At 40.4% G+C, this 23752-nt stretch overlaps 1 protein-coding gene across 2 annotated transcripts in view; it reads left to right on the forward strand.

The window, feature by feature from the left end:
• Positions 1-23752, forward strand: part of RABGAP1L (RAB GTPase activating protein 1 like) — a 614224-nt gene that overhangs the window by 151261 nt on the left and 439211 nt on the right. For both annotated transcript variants that reach the window (XM_058660694.1, XM_058660695.1), the window contains exon 12: positions 5351-5444. In XM_058660694.1, the coding sequence (XP_058516677.1) occupies positions 5351-5444 (94 nt within the window). The remainder of the gene's footprint in view (positions 1-5350; positions 5445-23752) is intronic.

Genomic DNA, 23752 nt, shown 5'->3' on the forward strand with positions numbered 1-23752 from the left:
CCCATCTGCATGGTGGATGCTGAGTCTGAACCCAAAGCTGGGGGACACGATAGACCTGGGTTGCCTGGCCTAGGTCCATGGGCCCACTTGTGAGAACTGGTCCTCCTCAGTGTAAAGGACAGAGTGGTGAATAGCAGGCCTTGGTGCACATAGAGGATATGGTAGCCCATTGGAGCCTGTAGAGGACATCTGGTATTACAGCAAAGAATGGAAAACAGAACATATTGGACAACTACCCCAGCTAAATGATGACAGCACATATCTTGGTGAATGGAAATACTAAGTTTGACTGTGTCAGCCAGTGGACATTGGAAGGGTTTTCTCATCCATAGATCAGCAAGGTTGACAGCATTTCAGAGCCGTTATATCTACCTGGGTAGAACCCTTGGAGCTTGTGCCATATTGGGACTCTGGGTTGATATTGGGTGACCGTTCCCCATCCCCTGATATGGGGTAGTTGGGAGGCTGGGTATGACTTCTTCCCTTATCTCCCCTTCCCAGAAATGGGAAGAAGTGGAAAGTTTGGAAACAGTGATTACACACACTTTCCCCTAATCCTAGATCCTTTCCACCCCTGCTCAACTATGTAAGTATCATCTATCTATCTATCTATCTATCTATCTATCTATCTATCTATCTATCTATCATGTATAATATAATGATATCGCCTATCCTATCCTCCCTCCCTCACTTCTTGGTACCTGCCCTCTTTCTTCCTTTATTATTTTTCTATTTTTTTTTTGTTTACAATAGCATGCTTTCAGTTTACAACCACAAGCTTAACCCTGTACTAAATAAAAAAATATAAAAAGTAAAAAAAAAAAAAGACATGATCTTAGCCCTCAGTGAACATGGATTCTGGGAAAGAGAAGACTACCTGTAAATCATCAGTGTTGTAGATATTAAATATACGAGTAAATAATAAAAAGTTATGCTCTCATGAAAGTCTCATAGTTTTTACAAAATATTTTTAGGTTAATTACTTGTATTTCGTTCGAAAAGGCAGAAAGACGAAGTGGGTGTGAAGTGTTTAGTCTGTTAGGCTGGCCCACGCTGCAGGGTGTCAGGGACTGCTCCCGGGATATCTCCTGCTGTTTTTCAAGGATCTTCCTAGCAGGAAGCTGGAATAAGAAGAGCAGCCAGGACTTGGTCCAAGCACTGTGATCCTGGAGGTCGGTTTGCTAAACGCCCTCTGGACATACACTGTGGTGGAAGTCTATGCAGGGACGGAGAGGGGAAGGAGGGGCATGTTTGCTGGGGACTGGGAGCTGGGCATGGAAATACAGAAGGCTTGCATGGACCCTGTAGTTCCTTTAGCTGTGTTGTCCTGTCTCTGCATCTCCATATTTGATTAGTTTGAGTAAATAAAATGTAAATTTACTGTCTTTACCTGCTTTTAGCTCTTTACTATAGTTTCTATGCCTGCATTCTACATTATAGGGTTACAGATTTGTTTAATTAAATGCCTTATAATAACACATGTTTTAAGAGATCTTTTGCCATACTTCATAGTATGTGTTTTCCCCTTTCTTACTGCTGCTCTGGCAAGTATACGCCATTATTATTCCCATTGTAGAGAATGGCAACAGAAGCACAGGGGCTAAGTACGATTAGACCAGGATCACAGCTAAGTAAATGGTAGGGCTGGGTTTCAAATCCAGCCACTGTGGCTTGAGGAGTAACTGAATGAACCTAGTTCCCTCTGCCAGTGTCTGCACACCCATTCCTATATACTCAAGTTAAGCTATTTCTAAAGGCATAAAATGCATTTTTTTTCCTAGCTTAAAATGATTTCCCTCTTTCCTGTTTTCTCACGAGAAACTTTGAATACTTTCAAGGCCAGTGCTAATCTGGGAACTGGGACTATAGAGAGAAAAATAATTTCCGTTACCAAGAAACTCATAAAATGCTGGGAGAACATATAGAAGAAAATACGCATTCAGAACATGATGTATATCTGTGATGTAATAGGTCTGCAGGGTGAGGACATAACCTGTCCGGGAGAAGGCAACTGTACCGTGGAACCCCTGTCTTGTGTAGCTGTTGCTGTTGTTTTTCACTGTATCTGTAATGGGGCACGGCTGCAGTGTCCAGAATAAAGACGAAAAGGAAGGAGGGTATTTTACAGAAGCCAGTCATTTTCTCTTCCTTGGCTAAGTCTTGTTTTTCCACTTGGGTATTTGACCCTGACTTACTGTCACTTCCTTCTTAATTGTTTCATCAGGCATCTGTGTCTACTTTGAATTATTCTCATTTTCTTCCCTTCTTTTCTGCTAATCTAGATTTTTACGCTTCTGATAGTCTTTTATGTGGTGGAAAATAACTTGGGGAATTGTCAGGAAGACAATGTATTATTATCAGCGGTGACGATATGCCTCATTAGGAAAGGTTTATAGCAATGGAATAAGTGACTGTTTCATGGAGCAGTGGGGAGTATTCAAAAGATAAAAATTATGTTCTAATGCTTATTATTAGCATCATGTATATACATTGTGAAATATAAGAATATTTTAGGAAGTTTAAACCTCCACAATGAAAGTGAGATAAAGGACTATTAGGTGCTGAAGCATAATTGCTATTCATCCTGCAGTGTTTGTTTCCACACATTTTTAAAGCTCTATTCAGTCATGTAAATAATACTATTTATATTTTGGATGGTTTTCACTGTTGACGTATATGGATGCTCCTTGACTTGTGGTAGAGTTATACCTCAGTACACTCAATTTACTCTCACAATAAACTCAGTAAACTCTCACCTGCTGCCTTCCGCTTCCCAGTGTGGCAGCAGAGAGCAGAATCAAGCTTGCCATGTGACACTGTGACGGGGGAGTGGGCGTCGCAGGGGGCATCCTAACTGCTGTGCCAGACACCTGCTCCACGCCTTTTCTTCATGAAGTTTTAACTTTAGATCAGTAGCTTCCTTAATCTTTCTTCCTTTTTCTTTTCTCCTTTTTTTTTTTTTAATTTTTCTCAGAAAGAGATACACAGAGAGAAGGAGAGACAGACACAAGTATCTTCTATCTGCTGATTCATTCCCCAAGTGGCCGCAATGGAGAGAGAGAGAGAGAGTGAAGGAGAGACAGAGAGGAAGATCTTTCGTCCACTGATTTACTCCCCAAGTGGCTGCAACAGCCGGAGCTGAGCTGATCCGGATCAGGAACCCAGAGCCTCTTCTGAGTGTCCCACACGGGTACAGGGTCCCAAGGCTTTGGGCCGTCCTCGACTGCTTTCCCAAGCCATAGCAGGGAGCTGGATGGGAAGTGGAGCAGCCAGGATACGAACTGGCGCCCACAGGGGATCCTGGCGAGTTCAAGGCCAGAACTTTAGCCACTAGGCTACTGGGACAGATCCACAAATGTGAAACATTTTATGTATCAGTAGTATTTTTAATTTTATTATAATCAAGGTGTGTGATATCCATGAATGTTTATTTTATTGTTTCCTTTTCATTGTGTTTCTAGGTTTTGTTTTCCAAAATAATATGTAGAACTTCATTAAATGGTTTTGAATCTTGGGTTATTGTTTACTGTGGAATGGACTAAAGTATTCAGTGGGACCAGCTTGGGTTCTGCATGATTGAATGCCCACTTTTAAGCAGTTGTTTTGGGCAGCAGTTTATAAGCTGGATATTGATCAGGCTGTGAGAATGTCTGTTGCACATTTTAAGAGTTCCATTTTTCTCCTCAATGTGTCTCCTGTTGTCTGAGAAATTATAAGCGTTATAAGGGGTACTTGTTAACATGGAGAAGTTTTAGAATATTGTAATATTAAAGCCTCAGTTGTTTCTGTTTATATGATTCCTCTAGTACATAGTAATATTTCAGAAGTTTTGTAGCAGTCTGTTATGCATATTATTTTCAAAATGAACTTCTAGCAAACTTCATAGGTTTACATGTACGAGTTCCATGGCAGTCTTAGTAGTATGTATCCTCATCCTAATTTCCAAAATGATGTCATCTTTTTGAATAAAATATCTTTTTTAAAAAAAGATTTATTTTTATTACAAAGTCAGATATACAGAGAGGAGGAGAGACAGAGAGGAAGATCTTCCGTTCGATGATTCACTCCCCAAGTGAGCCGCAACGGGCTGGTGTGTGCCGATCCAAAGCCGGGAACCAGGAACCTCCTCCGGGTCTCCCACGCGGGTGCAGGGTGCCAATGCATTGGGCCGTCCTCAGCTGCTTTCCCAGGCCACAAGCAGGGAGCTGGATGGGAAGTAGAGCTGCCGGGGTTAGAACCGGCGCCCATATGGGATCCCGGTGCGTTCAAGGAGAGGACTTTAGCCGCTAGGCCACGCCGCAGGGCCCGTTGAATAAAATATCTTATAAATCTTATTAACTTGTTTTCTGAAAAGTGAAGTACTTGTTAGTGTGAATGTGTATGTTTTGATTACATTCTATTAAATTGTGTGCTAAAATCTTTTTAGTGTAGATAGGATCAAACCTTTCTGCCTGGTGAGATAAACCTTTATGTATTACATTAAATTTAATTTTTAAATGGTGTATAGATACCCAGATGTGAATTAGTTTTATTTGGTTCATTCGAGTTTGTAATATACCAAGTGTACTGCTGTTCTTAATACAGATTCTGGGGATAACGTCCTGCTGCTGCCTGTTTCCCTGAACCAGCATTAATAAAACCTTGGAGCTTTGCTCTGTGTCAGAGTTTAGGCTAGCTTGTATTATTGTGTCAGAAGCTTTTTTCTAATGTAGAGAAATTATATCTATCATATTTTCTTTCTCAACCCTCTAGCAGAAGATTTATGGAATTTAGAATTAGTCATTTGCACCACAGATTGTTAACTATATTAATCTAAATAATTCTTTCCAAACTATTACTTTACAGTTTGGAGCATTTTGTAGATTGCCATTTTAAAAGGTCAAGCAATTTTATATTTCTTTTAATGGAAAATATTTCAATGACTTGCTTAAAAAAGTGAATATTTTCTTTTAGGTTCCTGATTATCAGTTTGTATCATAATATGAGTATATGTTGTCATCTCCTGTGTTCATGCCTGTTTTGTATTATCATTAAAATTTTGCATTTTTTGGACTTACCAGTGTGATACTCATAGTGTGATAATATGGTTCCCTTTTTGGATTTTTATTTTAGGTAGTTTCAGTTTCATATTATGTAAATTATGGATAAGAATTTTTATGAAAAGTTTGTGCTTTGAAAATGTTTAGATAAGGATAAATTATAAAGTTTGGCTGCATTTTTATGATAGGTATGAACATAAAAGGAGAAATATTGCCTTATGTTTTATTAAACACATGGTCATATTTCTTACGGTATGTAAATATTAAGTAACAGTGCCTGACCTGTGTGTTGGTTCCTGTGTCTCCTTCAGAGAGCGACAGTGAACTCTCCAGTGGAACAGGCGGTGTATCTAAGGACTGTCCGGAGAAGATCCTGGATTCCTGGGGAGAACTGCTAGGAAGATGGTAACCATCTATTTTTTTTTTTATTTCTTTTTTATTTTTTTAAAGATTTATTTATTTTTATTACAAAGTCAGATATACAGAGAGGAGGAGAGACAGAGAGAAAGATCTCTCGTCCAATGATTCACTCCCCAAGTGAGTGCAACGGCCACTTCTGTGCCGATCTGAAGCCAGGAGCCAGGAACCCCCTCCGGGTCTCCCACACGGGTGCAGGGTCCCAAGGCTTTGGGCCGTCCTCAACTGCTTTCCCAGGCCACAAGCAGGGAGCTGGATGGGAAGTGGAGCTGCTGGGATTAGAACCAGCGCCCATATGGGATCCTGGTGTGTTCAAGGCAAGGACTTTAGCAGCTAGGCCACGCTGCCGGGCCCATCATCTATTTTTTAATTAAAATTTATATATTTACATAAATGTTAACTTGTATTAACTAAGATCTTGGTGTTGACATAAACTTCAGAAATGCTAAAAATATCTGTCTTAATATCTAAATTGCTTTAAGCATAAAAGTCAAATGTAATTTGTAATACTTTTTATGCATGGCTAGTTGTAAGTTTGTCCCTCCCATTCCCAGATAGTCCTATTTAAATTACTTTTGGAAGATATTTATTCCACTCAGCCATAGCATTGTTTAGATTTGTTGATTTTATGCTACATTGTCAACATGTTTCAATAGTGATTCTTAAAGGGTTACGTTTCCTGTGTCAGGTCGGTTACTAGTTAAAAGGGAGTGTAGAATTTAGAATTATCTCATTTCTGATGTAAGTTCCAACAGTCTGTCTTTTCTTCCTGGCTAAAGTGATTACATTATGTTTTGGGATATTATTTCTGCAACTAGAAAAATGATAATTTGTTTATTGAAATAATCCACATTTTCTATGAGGGTAATTCGGAATGTTCATGAAAATGTGTTTTAAGGAAAAACTATATGTGAATGTCAAAACTTTTTGCACCCAAATTATCATACAGATGTATTTTAATGTCTATTTGATTGTCATCTACTTGAAAGAGTGACAGAAAGAGAGGGAAAAACAGACATGGACGCAAGGAGGTGTCATCCAGCAGTGGCTTCCCTTTCCAGCTGTCCACAGCAGCTAGGGCTGGGCTGGCCTGAACGCAAGAGCCCAGACTTCATCTGGCCCTCCAGTGTGTGGCAAGGGCTCACGCAATTTAGCTATCCTGTGTCGTGCTCAGAATTAATTAACAGGAAGCTAGATTGCAAGTGTCATTGCTGGGATTTAAATTAGCAGTTTTAACTGGCCTATCTCTTAATTTGTCTTCTAATTCCATTTTCTTTAATTTTTTGAGTACCCTCATATTTATCAGAGCTAAATTTTTTTTAAAGATTTATTTATTTTTATTACAAAGTCAGATATACAGAGAGAGGAGCAGAGATAGAGAAGAAGATCTTCCGTCCGATGATTCACTCCCCAAGTGAGCCGCAACGGGCTAGTGCTCGCCGATCCAAAGCCGGGAACCAGGAACCTCTTCCAGGTCTCCCACACGGGTGCAGGGTCCCAATGCATTGGGCCGTCCTCAACTGCTTTCCCAGGCCACAAGCAGGGAGCTGGATGGGAAGTGGAGCTGCCGGGACTAGAACCGGCCCCCATATGGGATCCCGGTGTGTTCAAGGCGAGGACTTTAGCAGCTAGGCCACGCCACCGGGCCCAGAGCTACATATTTTTAGAAAAAATAATTTATTGGACCTGGTGCAGTAACCTAGTTGTTAAAGTGCTTGCCTTGCATGTACCAGGATCCCGCAGGGGTACCAGTTCGTGTCCTGGCTGTTTCATTTCCCATCTAGGTCTCTGCTTGTGGCCTGGGAAAGCAGTCAAGGACGGCCCAAAGAATGTGGTACTCTCTCTCCTGCCCATCACTGCTCATCAAGAAAAGCCTCAGTCAATGATGTCAGCATCTCCTGTTGATGCCACACCAAGTGAATACAACTCACAGCAAGCAGAAGCAAGGCCATAATAATAAATGAAACTGACAACAGAAACTAGAGAAAATCAAATTAAGCTTATGTTTTATTTTTATTTATTTATTTATTTTAAAAGATTTATTTATTTTTATTGGAAAGGAGGATATAGAGAGAGTAGGAGAGACAGAGAGGAAGATCTTCTGTCTGATGGTTCACTCCCCAAGTAACCTCAACGGCGGGTACTGCACTAATCCGAAGTCGGGAGCCTGGAGCTCTTCCAGGTCTCCCATGCAGGTGCAGGGAGACTTTGGGCTTTGGCCCGTCCTAGACTACTTTCCCAGGCCAAAACAGGGAGAGGGATGGGAAGCGGGGCTGCTGGGATACGAACTGGCGCCCATATGGGATTCCAGAGCATTCAAGGCGAGGACTTTAACCACTACGCGATCATGCCGGGCCCAAGCTTATGTTTTATTAAGATTAATAAACTTGGGCCTGGCGTGGTGGCCTAGCAACTAAAAGTCCTCGCCTTGAACGTGCTGGGATCCCATATGGTCACTGGTTCTAATCTCGGCGGTCCTGGTTCCCAACCAGCTCCCTGCTTGTAGCCTGGGAAAGCAGTCAAGGACGGCCCAAAGCCTTGGGACCCTGCACCCGTGTGGGAAACCCGGAAGAAGCTCCTGGATCCCGGCTTTGGATCAGTTCAGCTCCAGCCATTGCGGCTGCTTGGGGAGTGAATCATCAGACAGAAGATCTTCCTCTCTGTCTCTCCTCCTCTCTGTATATCTGACTTTGTAATAAAAATAAATAAATCTGTAAACTTGAAAAATGTTTAATGAGACGGACAGTAATAGGAAGCAAAGAGGTTGTATCATACAGGTTATTATAGACATTGCTAAGTTGGCACAAGAATATTCTAAGCAGTTTACTGCCTATAAATTTAGGAGCTTTGTTGAAATGGACAAATTCCTTGAAATTTGTGAACTGCTAGAGCTCACTCAAAATGGGATAAATAACTTGAATAGTTTTATCTATTTTTTTCATAAAAATTTAAAAGCTACATGCATATGAAAGGCAGAGAAACAGAATTCTTGCATCCAGTGGTTCACTCGCCCAGTGTCCTTGGTGACTAGATTGGGTCAGGGTGAGGCCAAGAGCCAGGAACTCCAAGTAGACTCCCATGAGTTCAGCTTTCACCTACTCAGCCCGGGGTGTGCATTAGCAGGAAGCTGGACTGGAGAATGGAGCCATTACAACATGGGCTACCTGCAGCCCAGAAAGGAGGGCCTGAGTCCTGGCTCGCGTCCCCTCCCAGTTCCCGCAAGCTTCTAATGGACATCCTGGAAGGCAGCTGGCAATGGCCAAGCGGTTGTGCCTCTGCCACCCATGTAGGAGACCCAGGCTGGTTTTCACCTGCCTAGCCTCAAATATTGTGGTCATTGGTAGGGTAAATCAGCACATTTAATTCTTTGTCATTTTACTTGTCAAATAAAGACAGCGGGAAGGAAGGAAAGGAAAGAAAAAGGAGCAGGAGGGAGGAAGAAAGATGAGGAAAAGACGCCAGGAGAGGAGAGGAAGAAAGAGAGAGGGAGAACTTTGTGAAGGTAATGTAAGTTTTTCCACAATGTGGAAAAGAAGGCAATGCTTCAGACTAATCTTAGGGTGCTAGCACGCCCTACTATCAGAACCGTTGTTTCTCAAGAATGCATGGTCGTAATTCCTCACAAAACACCAGGACATCAAATCCATTCCTGTATTCAGAGGGAGAATATGTCGTGACTATGTTAGTTCTGGAAGTGCAAGACAGGTTCAGCATTTGAAGACGAGTCAGTGTAATTCACCGTGTCAGCCCAGAAAAACCATATTGTCATCTCAGTCAATGCAGAGAAAGCATTTAACAAGATTCAGCATTCCCTCATAATAAAAAATAAACACCTCTCCACAGGTTAGGAATACAGTGGAGCACACCCAAGCTGATAAAAGGCACCCATGAAAAGACTATATCTGGCATTTTGCATAAGAGTGAAAAACCTGAAGTTGGAAAAAAGACATAGTGGTCATGTCCTTGACTGTTAAGTAAGAAAAGGAAAAGTCAAAGAAGCTTGACTTTGGATTAAATTACTTGAGTAGTCCTATCTTTTTTTTTTTTTTTTCATAAGAAAGGGTGACATTATGGTGTAGCTGGTAGATTCACTATCTGTAAAACTACATCCCGTAAGGATTGCCAGTTCAAGTCCTGGCTGCTCTGCTCCTGATACAACTCTTGGCTAATGGCTTAGGAAAGCAGTGGAAGGTGGTCCAAGTGCTTGGGCCCCTGGCACCTGCATGACAGATGTGTTCAAAGCTTCTGCCTCTCGCCTGGCCCAGCCCTAACCTGGAAGACCATCTGGGACTTGAATCAACAGATGAAAGAATCCCTGTCTCTCCTTGACTGACTTTCAAAAGAAATAAATACGTTTTTCAAAAAAAAAAAAAAGTTTGAAAAGTTAAGTATAATGCTATTTCTGATAGCAGAGATGTTGTCATCTCTGGATAATCTCAAGGAATCTACGGAACAAAGAAAGATGCTTGTAAAACTAGTAAGTTCGGGGGTGGGAGTTTGAGGGGTGAATCCCAGTCTGTATGAAATTGTACCACATAATTCAAAAATTCAAGATACAATGTATATATATATATATAGATATAGATATAGATAGATTAAACTATATCTATCTATACATAGATAGATATAGATAAACCTAGTAAGTTGGCTCTCTATGGTGAATGATTCTGAATATATATATTTCTATATTGTGATAAAAATGGAAGTTTGAAAACATGAAAGCATCAGGGAATTAATATCAAGTACTTCAGTGGAAATCTAACCAATTGTGTTCTGCGGTTGTATTTTCGAAACATTAGAAAACAGTAAGGGGGAAAATCAGAAAATTACATAATAGAGAAATAGTCCATTACCATTCAGTGAGAGACTTGATATCATTAATGTTTCATTTCTTCCTAAGCTAACATTTGGAATTTTGAAGAAAATAACAGAATTGTAAAAATTTATTTATTTATTTGAAAGTGAGAGAGAGAGAAAAAAACTTGTATCCACTGATTCAGTCCCTAAATGCCTAGAACAGCAGGAATGGGCAAGAAGAGGAGCCTGGAATCAGGCCAGGGAGTGCCGTTAGCTGCCGCTTTCCCAGGAACACAAGCAGTAGGCTAGTTGGAAACAGCAGCTGGGACTGGGCTGACCAGTCTCATTAGCCGTTTTGGAAATGCAAATAGAGACGGTCATGAGGTACCCACCCGTGCATGCCCACCAAGAAGACATCATCCAAAAGTCAGCTGAAAAAATAGTGTGGTAAGAGAGTGGGGCCATTAGAATATCACTGCCCTATTGGTAAGGGTGTGGAGCCATCAGAGTGTCACTGCACTGTTGGTGAGGATGTGGGGCCATCAGAGTGTCACTGCCCTGTTGGTAAGGGTGTGGGCCCATTAGAGTGTCACTGCCCTGTTGGTAAGGGTGTGGTGCCATCAGAGTGTCACTGCACTGTTGGTGAGGATGTGGGGCCATCAGAGTGTCACTGCCCTGTTGGTAAGGGTATGGGCCCATTAGAGTGTCACTGCCCTGTTGGGGTAAGGGTGTGGAGCCATCAGAGTGTCACTGCACTGTTGGTGAGGATGTGGGGCCATCAGAGTGTCACTGCCCTGTTGGTAAGGGTGTGGGGCCATCAGAGTGTCACTGCCCTGTTGGTAAGGGTATGGGCCCATTAGAGTGTCACTGCCCTGTTGGGGTAAGGGTGTGGAGCCATCAGAGTGTCACTGCACTGTTGGTGAGGATGTGGGGCCATTAGCATGTCACTGCCCTGCAGTTCTTAGCTTGTTGCTGGGAATGCCAAGTTGTGTTGGTAAGGGTGTGGGCCATTGGAGTGTCACTGCCCTATTGGTAAGGGTGTGGGGCCATTGGAGTGTCACTGCCCCGCAGTTTTCAGTCTGTTGCTGGAAATGCCGAGTTGTGCAATGATAGTGGATAATAAATGGTATTCTCACAGAAAGTCAGATAGACACTTCTCACTTAAACCAGTAGTTCCAATTTCACCTCTCCGTTTTTATCTAGCTGAACTTAAAACCTGAGTATCAATGTTAATGGCAGATTTGTTGATAGTTGCTGTGACTTGAAGCCGTCTGGATGTCCTTCAGCAGTAAGGGAATGAACCGTTAAACCCCCAACGTGTGCTTTCAGATATGTAACGTTAAACGTGTCAGAATCGAGTGTCCTGACACTATTTTAGTCCAGTTATACAGAATTCTAAACAAGCCAAAACAATAATAATGGAAAACATATTGATGTCTAACAAGGAATAGGGCTTTTGAAGTGGTGTGTATTTTAAAAGGGAATGGGGGGTTTCTGAGGATGTGTTTGTACGTGATAGGATTGCCCTATATCTTGGTTATGGTGGGTATCATACAACTACATACGTTTTTCAAAAGCCACAAACTGTATGATAAAAAACTGAATTTTCTCTGCCTGTGTGGGGCTTACCTAAATGGCCAAAATAGAAACTAATAATAATAGTAAGATTACAAGAATATGAATCAGGTGTTGTTGTTGCTAAAGAACTGAATATTACCACTATGTAAAAAAAAAAGTAGGGAAGGTAAAAAGCCAAATGAAATTATGAGTTACCCATAGGTTTGCTGTCTGAAGTATATTATTTTCTTGCAGTACCGTTCCTACATTAGCCTTTGTATACCCTTTGCTTTGCTGTGTATCATGTATTATAGGAAATTGTGTCCCAACTAATACATCCATTCTGAATCACCAAAGTTATGGAGTGTGTGACCTCTGTCAGGTCACTGTGGTGTCACACAATTTGTGACATAGCCTACAGCAAATATTTACTGACTATGTTTATAAATTGCTATTTCTGACCATTAAAGATTTCTGCCTTCAGTTCTGTGAACATTTTAAATGTTACTTTCAATACTACTTGACTTTCTTTGTCTTATATCATTTTAAAACCCAGTTTTATTCCCGAGTAGGTTGTAAGTACAGTGAGTCCCCCAAATCCAGTGGGTTCTGCATCTGTATCAACCATGATTGATCACATTCAAAAGAAATTTGCATATGTACCGAACATACCCAGATTTTTTTTGTCATTTTTCTCTTACCAATGCAGAGTAGCAATTACTTATGAATAATTGTATTAGATTTTATGCATAATCTAGAGGTGATTTAAAGTATGTGGGAGAATGTCATTAGGAGTTCAGGAACTAATAATGCCCCACAGATTACAAGAGATAACAGTATTCCATTCCTCATATGAACTTGAACTCTAGGAAAGTTACTTGACTGCTTTGTGACTTCTTCTTGTCATGTCACAGTAAAGTGTTTTGACATAAACATCATTCTGAGTGGTGAGTGAAAAATAAATTATAGTGGCGCAAAGTCAGAATTCAGAACAGTTGTTATTACGAATAATGAGTGGGAGAGATGATAGCATCTTTGACCAGGCTAATAAAGCAAGTGACATGTGAGCAGAGTCTGTGTATAATTTGAGAGATACAGCTGATAGAATTTGTTTTTGTTTTGTATAACCTGACAAAAAAGAAATAATTGACCAATTATCTGTAAGGTTTTGGCTTGAAGTATAAGGCAATTGGCCATTCCATCAAATATGAAACACTGTGGAGTAAGAACAGGTTTTCAGGGTAAGGCAAAAGCTTTTGGGTATGTTGAAATGTGTTTTAGACACCAAGTGTATGTTTGTAAGTTACACATGAGGTTGAGTTCAAGGGAAAGATAGGGAAAGAAATAATGAGGTTGGGAGCCATTAGTGTATGAATAGTTTTTAAAGCTGTTAGAATTGAATGAGTGAGATTACTTAGTTTTTCATTATAGATAAATTACCACAGGGGTGGGTTCTTGAGCCCTCTAACCTGTGCAGGATTAAGGAGTTGTGGAGTGTCTTGCAATGGAGACCAAGAAAGTACAGGTCAGTACTCTGGGAAGAGAAGCGAGGCGTCCAGCAAGTCAGGCTTATCACGGAGTGCTCAGGTGCCGGTAAACGGAGCTGGCTGAAGCCCGAAAATTGCTGTGGTTCCAGCAGTTCCTGGATGTCTGAAATGTATTTTATTTTTCCTGTAAAGGTAGATTCACAGAGAGCAGGATCTCTGATTTATAGAGTCAAAGATCTTCCATCTGTTGGTTCACTCCCTAAGTGTCCGCAGTAGCCAGAGCTGAGGCAGTCCGAAGCCAGGAGCCAGGGTTTTTTTCTGTGTCTCTCATTTGGGTGCAGGATCCAAAAGTTTTGGGCTGTCCTCTGCTGCCTTCCCAGACCACAGACAGGGAGCTACAAACAATATGGGTATATATCTAGCCCTTGTGTGTGCTGATTTAATGTATTTGGGTAAATTTCCAGGAGTGGGTTGGCTGGGTCATATAGTAGATCTATTTTCAACTCTGAAGAATCTCCATAATGATTGTATTAGGTTACATTTGCATTATCAGTGGGTCAGGGTACCTTTTCACCCACCCCTATCTTCTCCAGCACTTATTGTTTTTTATTTTTGCATGATTTTCATCCTAAGTGGGTTGAGGTAAAATCTCATTGTGATTTTTATCTGCATTTCCCTGATGAGTATCTGTTTTGTATTTGTTGGCCACTTGTATTTAATCTTTGTAAATATGTCTGTTCAAGTCCTTTGCCCATTTTTTTTATTTTCAACCTTTATTTATTTTTACTGCAAAGTCAGATATATACAGGGAGGAAGAGAGACAGAGAGAAATACCTTCCGTCCGTTGATTCACTCCCCAAATGACCATAATGGCCAGTGCTGTGCTGATCTGAAGCCAGGAGCCCAGATCCTCTTGCGGGTCTCCCATGCGGGTGCAGGGTCCCAAGGCTTTGGGCTATCTTCGACTGCTTTCCCAGGCCACAAGTAGGGAGCTGGATGGGAAGCAGGGCTGCCAGCATTAGAACTGGCGCCCATATGGAATCCTGGCGCGTGCAAGGCGAAGACTTTAGCCGCTAGGCCATGGTGCTGGGCCCTGCCCATTTCTTAACTGGAACATTTGTTATGTTGTTGAGATCTTGAGCTGTTTTTAGATCCTGGATATTAATACTCTCTGTGTTACATTTTTACAAATGTTTTTTCATTCTTCTTCATATGTTGATTGCTTTCTTTAACATGCAGAAACTTCTTAGTGTTGCAGGGTGCGAGCGAGATCACACCAGACATGTCTAAGGTTTATTAAGGAGTCTTTATTAATCAAGCTTGGTGTTAATAGAGCACAGTAGAAATCACAAGTCCATACAGCGATCCACCTAATCATAATCCAACCAATCATAATCCCCAAATAAACAAATGGTCATCATCCTTAAGTCCATCCATTAAGCTGAAGACCTATGTCCCAGCTTCCCCAACAATATATGTTATCCTAAGAGACATGAAACAAATAACCTGGACACACTTACAAAGAACCTGGACACACTTACAAAGCTGCAGACATTCACCTTTCCCTGGCTTCTCTGCCCACATTCTACTACTGCTAGGCCTCACCCCTCCTGGAACTCCAGATAGCACACAGACCAGAAACAACATTGTAATAACCATTGTCCCATCTAAGCAGCACACAGGGACCACGCTCAGGGGATTACCTGTCCTGGGTCAGCCAAGAGTCAGGGTGCCAGAGAAACGGAAGCACCTAGCCAGAAAGAGAGAGCCCCTGCTTCATGGGCCTTTTTAAAGGGGCTTGTGAGGGGAGTGGTTACACACAACACAATACCGTCCCCTCTCAGTTGATAGGTGAGTCACAGGTGGGCAGGAGCGAATACTTAAGTGTTGTGGGCTAAGGAGTTGATTAGTGCTCCTTAGGATGGACAGGAACAGGAACAGGGCTGGTAGCTAAAAACACCTAGACTAATTGAACTTCCAGTATCCTGGCTCATTTAGGATGTGGGGGAAGTGGTTGAGGATGCAATTGCTATTCCATTGCTGTTAGGATCCACCTTTAGGACAGAGGTTGTGGGACCCAGCCAAATTTCATTTGTCCACTTGTCAATGGGTGCTGGCTGTCACAGGCTGTACCCCAACATTAGCTTGATGTAATCCTGTTTATCTTTGCTTGAGTTGCCCATGCTTTTGAGTTCTTTGCCAATGTTTTCCTCTTGTAATTTGAGGTCCTTAGGTTGTAGATTAAGATCCTTGAATTACAGTGAGCTTGTTTTTGGGTAAGGTGTAAGGCAGGGATCTTATTTCATACTTCTATGCTTGTAGATCTGATTTTTAAGGAGCATTTGCTGAAGAGACTCCTTTCTCAAGGATTGATTTTGATTTACTTGTTAAAATTAGTTGCTGCACATGTATGGATTCAGTTCTGTGATTTCGATTCTGTTCTGTTGATCTTCCTGTCTGTTTTGGGTCAGAACCAGGCTGCTTTGATGACCACTGCTCTGTGATATGCCTTCCAGTCTGGTATTGTGATACCTCTGAGTTTGTTTTGGTTGTTTAAAGTTGGTTTAGGTACCTGTGTCTGTTTTTTTTTATATGAATTTTAGCAACATTTAGATCTGAGAACTATGTCACAGATATTTTTATTGGGATCACATTGGATGTGTAAATCGCTCTTAGTACATATGGATATCATGATATTAATTCTTAAAAAAATTTTTATATGGTTCCACAGATACAAGGATTTTCTCTTCCACCCACGATTTCCCCACACATTGTTTTACATGTTATTACAATATTATAGTCCTTCATGACCATCACAAGTCCATCATTCTGCTATTTACAAGTATCAGAACATTGTAGGTATAGACAATGTAGAAAGTCCAGCATCCTATTTTCAAGGTATTTTTAAGTTTCTTTGTGAGCCATCTTTTATTTAGGAGTAGAGATGCATACCAGAAGATGCTTTGCCTTCTTGGTATGCTATTCTCCATTATATAGTTCCTCCAGATGAATTAAGGTACACGTATGTTTTTCTGTATCTCTATTGATCTTGTACTTTGCATGACATTTGCCTTGTATCAGAGAGACTATCTTGTATTTGTCATTTTGGGATTGACTTCTTTCCAAATTTGTGTTACTTATGTACATTTATAAATGTTTTCATTATTGAGCAGAATGATCTCAAGGTGGGGCGATTGTGTTGCAAGTAGTAGAATTTTATTCTTTTTAATGTCTGACTGGTATTCCATAGAGTAGATATGCCACTATTTCTTGACCCATTCCTCATTTAACAAGCATCTGGATTGTTTCCATGTTTTTGCTATTATAGATTGTACTGCTGTAAATACAGGTTTACATGTACTTTCTCATATGCAAAGAAAATCTTAATTTCTTTTGGATATTTTCCCAGAAGTGGGATATCTGGGTTGTGCAACATGTCAATTTAGCACCTTCCAGACTGATGTCCATAGTAGCTGTATTCACCTATACTTCCAACCACAATGGAGTTGGGTACTTCTCTTCCCACAGCAACACCAACAGGTGTTGTTTTTAGATTTTCAAATGTAGGCCAATCTCACTGGATTTAGGTGATATCTCAATGTGGTTTTTATTTGTATTTTCCTGGTAGCAAGGGAGCCTGAGCGTTTTTTTTTTTTTTCATGCATCTATTAGTCATTTGAATTTGTTCTTTTAAAAGATGTGTACTCATTTCATTCACACCCGCCCCGCCCCAGGGTTGGTTGTTTTGCTGTTGTTGAGTTTCTGAAGCTCTTTGTAAATCCTGGATATCAGTCCTGTATTGTTTTGTAGTATGCCGATGTTCTCCCATTCTGTTGGTTGCTTCTTCACTTTGTGGATCGTTTCCTTTGCTGTATGAAGCCTCTTAGTTTAATGTAGTCCCGTTTGTTTATTTTGAGTTGACTGCCTGTCTTTGGTGATTATTCTAAGAAGAGTTTGCCAATGCCAATCTTTTGTGTGTTTTCCTTTAACTGTTTACTAGTTTTTTTGGTTTCTGGGTGCACATTTAGGTCCTTGATCCATTTAGAGTTGATTTTTTATAGAAGGTGGGAGGTAGGGGGGGGTCTTACTTAATTTGTTTTCTCTTGCCTAATAGCTGTAGTGATGAATTCCAATATTAAGTTTAATAGCAGTGGTGAAAGTAGACATCCTTGTCCACTTCTAGATCCTAAGAGAAAAACTTCTACTCTTTGCCCACTGAGTTTTTTGCTGGCATTGGGTTTTTTTGTATATTACTTTGTTTCTCTGGTAGAATGTTCATTCTAACATTATCTTGCTTAGGATTTTCAACATGCCGTGGTGTTGGATTTTATCCAGTGCTTTCTCTGCAGCTACTGAGATGATCATATGGCTTTTATTTTTCATTCTGTTGATGTGATGTATTGCATTTATTGATTTGCATATGTTAAACCATCCCTGAATGACAAGGATGAATCCCATTTGATCCAATTGAATGATTTTTTTTTAGTGAGAATCATATTATTATTGTCATTTTTCCCAATTTTTTAAAAAAAATTTATGGTACAATTTCATAGGTTCTGGGATTTCCCAACCTTCCTCCACCCAACTCCCACTCCCAACTGATTTTCTCCATATTGTTAAAGTAGTATAGTACTTCAGAAGGACTTGTAAGTCCATCAGTGTGTTATTTAAGTGTGCCTCGACACTGCTGGTACAGACAGTGTTAGACAGTCCGGCATCCCATTGTCTAGATATGTCCAACAGTTTCACTGGGAGTCCTTTTTTTTTCTTTGAAAGTAGGGGATGCCTATTGCATTGTATGGATGCATATTGCATTATTGTATCTTCACATCTGAATATGATAGTCTCTATTACACCATCACTATACATTCCTGAGCATCTTTTCATATGTCTATTAGCCATTTGAATCTTTTCTTTTGAAAAATGTCTGTTCATTTCCTTCCCTCATTTCTTCACAGTTTTTTTTTTTTTTTTTTTTACTGTCCCTGGGTTTCTGAAGCTCTTTGTAAATCCTAGATATTAGTCTCCAATCACTTGTGTAGTGTGCAAAGCTTTTTTCCCATTCTGTTGGTTGCTTCTTCACTTTGTTTTCTAGTTTGATGTAGTCCCATTTGATTATTTTATCTTTGACTGCTTGCGCCTTTGAAATCTTTTCCAAGAAGTCTTGCCCCAGTCCTTTATCTTGGAGAGTGTTTCATATGTTTTTCTTTAATAGTTTGGTGATTACTGTGTCACATAATACAATGTAATTGATAAATAAATTAAAAAAATAGTTTGGTGATTTCTGCTTGTAGATTTGGGTCCTTGATCCATTTAGAGCTGATTTTTGTGTAATGTGACAGATGTGGGTCTTGCCTCTTAACTCTGTAAGCTGTTGTCTAGTTGTACCAATAGCATTTGTTGAACAGACCAGGCTTTCTCCCTGGATTATTTTCAGTTTTCATGTCGAAGATTAGTTGACTATACATGTGTGGGCTCCCTTCTGGTGTTTCTGTTCTGTTCCACTGATCTTCTCTGTTCCTGTACCAGTACCAGACTGTTGAAAACTGTAGAAAAATTCTGAAGACTAGACTATACTTATCTCCACAGTGGTAAAATGTAGTCTCAATGAGTGATCTTTCATGGCCGGCGACATTTTATAGTGCATTAAGCCATTGCTGGCAGTGCTGACATCCCATGGGGCACTGGTTCCTGTGCAGGACACACTGCTTCTGATCCAGCTTCATACTGATGGTCTGAGAAAGCAGTAAAAGATGGCCCAGGTATTTGGGCCCCTTCACCTTGTTAGGGAGACCTGGAAGAAGCTCCTAGCTCCTGGCTTTGTCCTGGTCCACCCCTTACCTGTGAGGCCATTTGGAGAATGTAGCAGCAGGCAGAAGACTGATTTGTCTGTCTGTCTGTTTATCTATCTCTTACTCTCTTTTCAAGCAAAAAGAAATAAATCTTTAAAAAATGAATGATCTCATCCTAACTGAATATCAACAAATGATCAAACAATCTAAGTCCTAAAAATGTGAACATTATCATCATTAAAAATAAATATAAATAAATCCTTCCTGATTTGAAAAGAAAATACTGTCACATTTTAAAAATTAAGAACAGAGGGCCCAGCATAGTAGCCTAGCATTTGAAGTCCTCACCTTGCATATTCTGGGATCCCATGTGGGCCCTGGTTCTAATCCCAGCAGCCTGCTTTCCATCCAGCTTCCTGCTTGTGGTCTGGGAAAGCAGTCGAGGACAGCCCAAAGCCTTGTGACTCTGCACCCGTGTGGGAGACCCGGAAGAGGCTCCTGGTTCCTGGCTTTGGATTGGTGCAGCTCTAGCTGTTGTGGTCACTTGGGGCTGGAAGATCTTCATCAGATAGAAGATCTTCCTCTCTGTGTCTCCTCTCTGTATATCTGACTTTCCACTAAAAATAAATATTTTTTAAAAATTAAGAACAAAACAAAAGCTATTCAGTACAAAAATATGCTTCTAATTTTCATAATGAGTTTTAACATACCCTTTATCTTGAAACTTTCTTAATGTAGTTTGTTAGTCTGCTTTTTGTTACTTTAACAACAATATTCTGGAAGAGCTTCTTGGGATAGAAAGGGCTTATTTGAGCTTTGAGTTTAGAGGCCCGATCAGGATCAGGATAATGTAGCTCCATGGCCCTGGACGCTGGTCATGTTGAGTGTGGAGGAAACATTCTGTGGTAATGCAGGAAGCCGACATGGATAACTGATAGGCTGAACTTGAACTCTAATAATCATACTTGTTGCCAGAACCACCTTCCCAGGGTGCTTCTGCCATGACTTAAGCACCTCCAAGCAGATACAGCTTTCCGACTCCATTATGAAATCATGTGTCCACCTTTAATCCATCCGTGATTAACAGTGAGAAGTCAGAGGTTTGGGAGAAAGTTCTACCCAATCTAAAACATCATAGCATAGTTCCCATTGTTAAGGAAAGGAGACGTTCCCCACTGGATTTGGTGCCATCCTGTGTTCTCATTTCAGTCCTGGTTCTCTGTATGTGAGAGGCTTGCCACATGGGTCAAGCTGCTACAGTGAGTGTCCATCTTGTAGCTTCCTACTCTTGTCCTCTTTTGTGAAAATCACCCTCATTCCGTTGGTGAGCTCTCAGTGGTCACATTCAAACCATTTTCTTCTCATCTCTTAACTTACCTGCTGTTTTTGTTTGACATAATACCTTCCTTTGAAATTTTCTTCTCCAATAGCCAGTTTAAAAATAGGAACAGTTCTTATATGCCTGGAGAGTTTTAAGAACATCTTAAAAGGTGAGGATCAGCTGGAAGAGTAGATGGCAGCCATTTTGAATGTGTCGTAATCAACAAGAAAGCTTGCATTTAAAAAACAGTATGTGATTTTATTAGTTGACCATCTTAATTTTACTTCACAGATGTATTCATGTATTAAAAAATATGTTAGAAGGTGCATTTAGTTCTACTGGTTAAGATGCCTATACCCTATATCAGACTATTTGGGTTCAGTTGCTGGTTCTGGCTCCTGACTCTGATTTGCTGCCAGTGCACACCCTGGGTGGCGATGATGCTGGGTCTGATCCTTGGGTTGTTGCTCCCATGTGGAATGCCTGGATTGTATTCTCAGCTCCCAGCTCTGGTACTCACCCGGCTGCAGCTGTCCTGGTCATTTGAGGAGTGAGTAAGGAGATGGGAGCTCTTTGGATCTGTCTGTTTGCTCTCAAATTAAGTTTTTAGAAGTTTAAAAATAATGAAATTGAATGATCTGTTCAGTTACAACAGAATTAATGAATGTCTTTGGTCTCTCCAGCAGTATTCTAGGTGCTTGTAATACATACAAAAGACAAATATTTGTGGTGAATTTATATTCACATATTAAATATGTGTCGTGCAGAGCATAATTAATGCGTGTTTGCTTAATGTGTGATTTTAGAAGTAAATATATTGTGTATCTGTCTTATTTACAGTATGCCACAGGTTATACCAAGTCATCTACTTCCAAATTCCTAATAACTAATATTGTGTTAAAGCATGGTCATGTGTGGGTTATCTTTTTATATGAAATATTGAAATCAGTGGTTATTTTTTATAAATCACTCTTTATTATTTGAATATTCTGTGATCTATGATTAGGCACTTGACCCAATATCCTTTAGTATTTCCTAAGTAAAAGGGAATGAAATGCAGGATAATTTCTGTATTTTTACCAGGATAACCAGTGTAAGGATGCTGATCAAATAGTATTATAACTGATGTAATTATGTTTAGATGCCATTCTGTAAGGTTAAGTAGTAACCTTACAGTAATCTTCTCTCTAAGAGGAGAAAAAGCATTTTTTATTATGCTTGGCCAAACAAATATCCGCGGGTTAGCTAGAGTCTAAAAATTGATTGAGCTGAATGCTGACAGTATTCAGTGGAGACCCTTCACTGTTAATTTAAAGGGATGTGTTCGTGCATGAATATATATGGGCTCGTGAATGTATAGGGAGAGATATTAAATGTCAAAGTATTTGACAAATCTTTATACAAAATCTGAGCAAACAAAAGGTTTAATTAAGCTGTTCTTTGTTTTCATTCTTCCTATGATGTTGGTAATGGTAGCGTGAGTGAATGTGAGGGGGCAGTGGCAGATAAAATTGGTGACAGATTAGGTAGGGAAATTTGTAAAAGAAGATTTATTAGTGTTGGTGATGCATTAATTATGAAGCATGGGGCAGAAAGTAACAGCAGCAGTAGCTCCTAGGATTCCAGTTTGTGTGGATCATGGCAAAAATTCCTGAGAAGAATACCTTGGTTTAGGGAGAATATGAGTTCATCTTTGGCCATGTTGGTTTTGAGGTGCCATTGAACTCCTGGAGTTCACAGTGTGTGAGTGTTGGTGGTAATGCCTAGAGATAAGATGATGAAAAAATTAGTTCGCTGAGGAAAAGCCTCAAGGGACGAAGAATTTGAAACTGTTGAAATTAAGAGGAGCAGAAGGAATCAACAGTGGGATTTTTGAATGGGGAAAAAGAAGAGGACCCTTGTCACTGAAGCCAAGAGAAAAGGAGTGGTCGGCCATGAAAGGATTGAAAAATCCCCCTTGGATGTAATGGCATCTGGAAGAGATCATCAGTTACTGAAGTGAAGCGTTTTCAAGGAGAGAGAGAGAAAGAAGCCATATTACATTGTGCTGAGGGATGAACACGAAGGGGAGCTATAGAAACTGAGATTTCAATAACTGTTTTGATAAATTTTATATGTACGAGACATTGTGATAGAGCATTATGTGGGATTAGATAGAGACCTCTTTTACATAAAGGTATCTGTTGGAGATTTAATGAACACAGGTGTACAATGATGACTTATGGATCATTATGTATCATATAGCATATGAATCCCATAAGGGATTCGTAATTCAAAGTGCTTCATATTTAATTTAGTGGGATCTAATTTTAGTCCTTCGTGAACTGTAGCTTTTAATTAACTCAGTTTTCTAAAAGCATAGAAATTCAGCTATCCTCAAACCAAATGTTTTTCCTGTTTTCAGAAGTATTATGAGATTGTGGGAAACTCAGTTATGCGAGAGCTCCTTGAGGGCTGATTCTGACTGGCGAAGATGCTTTGGATCTCAGACTTAACTGGAGAAGCAGAGGAAGCTGAAAGGAAGCTTCAGATGCAAAGTGGTTTGCTTAGGTGTGGCTCTTCTTCAGAATAATTGTTCTCTTGACAAGACAGTATGTTTGCAATCAATTGAATACACACAGCGTTTTCTTTGAAATCTTAGCTCCCATGTACAGAATTTATTTTTCTGTGTCCGGCTTATTTCACTTAACTGGTGTTTTTCAGTTGCAGCCATTTCAATGCCGGTGACAGAATTTGATGCTTTGTTTTTTGCAGGTGAAGAATATTCCTTCATGTTTTTCTTATCCATGTTTAAATAAAGTTTCAAAATTACGTGTAGATGTATAATTATAACTCCATACTATTTTATACCTACTTTTCTCATTTAGATTAATTAAGTTCTTTAATATCTGAAAACTTGATGAGTTATATAATCTTCGCTTCATTCAGCTAGTGATACCTGCCCCCACTTAATCTGATCTCAGTTATAAGGTATGATTGGCCTAGGACCCACTTTAAACCATTCTTGAACCCCATCCTTGCCTACACACTACTAGACAAAGAATTTGGATGGTTCTATTTATTGCCTTGAAGTCCTGTCCAAAAATTATCAGCCACTACATTCATAGGAAGGACTTTTAAACATGAGTGAGAGGAAGAAAATTCATGTAAAGATGGAATAGTGTGGCTTACCAGTAGGATCAAGAAGCCGAAGTAGTCACTGTGCAGCCCTGCTGCTATCGCTCTGCTCCGTCCCCCTGCTCCGTCCCCCTGTTCCATCCCCCTGCCCCGTCCCCCCGCCCCCTCCCCCCCCGCCCCGTCCCCCTGCTCCATCCCCCCCCTGCCCCGTCCCCCTGCTCCATC

Source organism: Ochotona princeps, chromosome 2 (assembly GCF_030435755.1).
Source record: "Ochotona princeps isolate mOchPri1 chromosome 2, mOchPri1.hap1, whole genome shotgun sequence".
NCBI lineage: Eukaryota > Metazoa > Chordata > Mammalia > Lagomorpha > Ochotonidae > Ochotona > Ochotona princeps.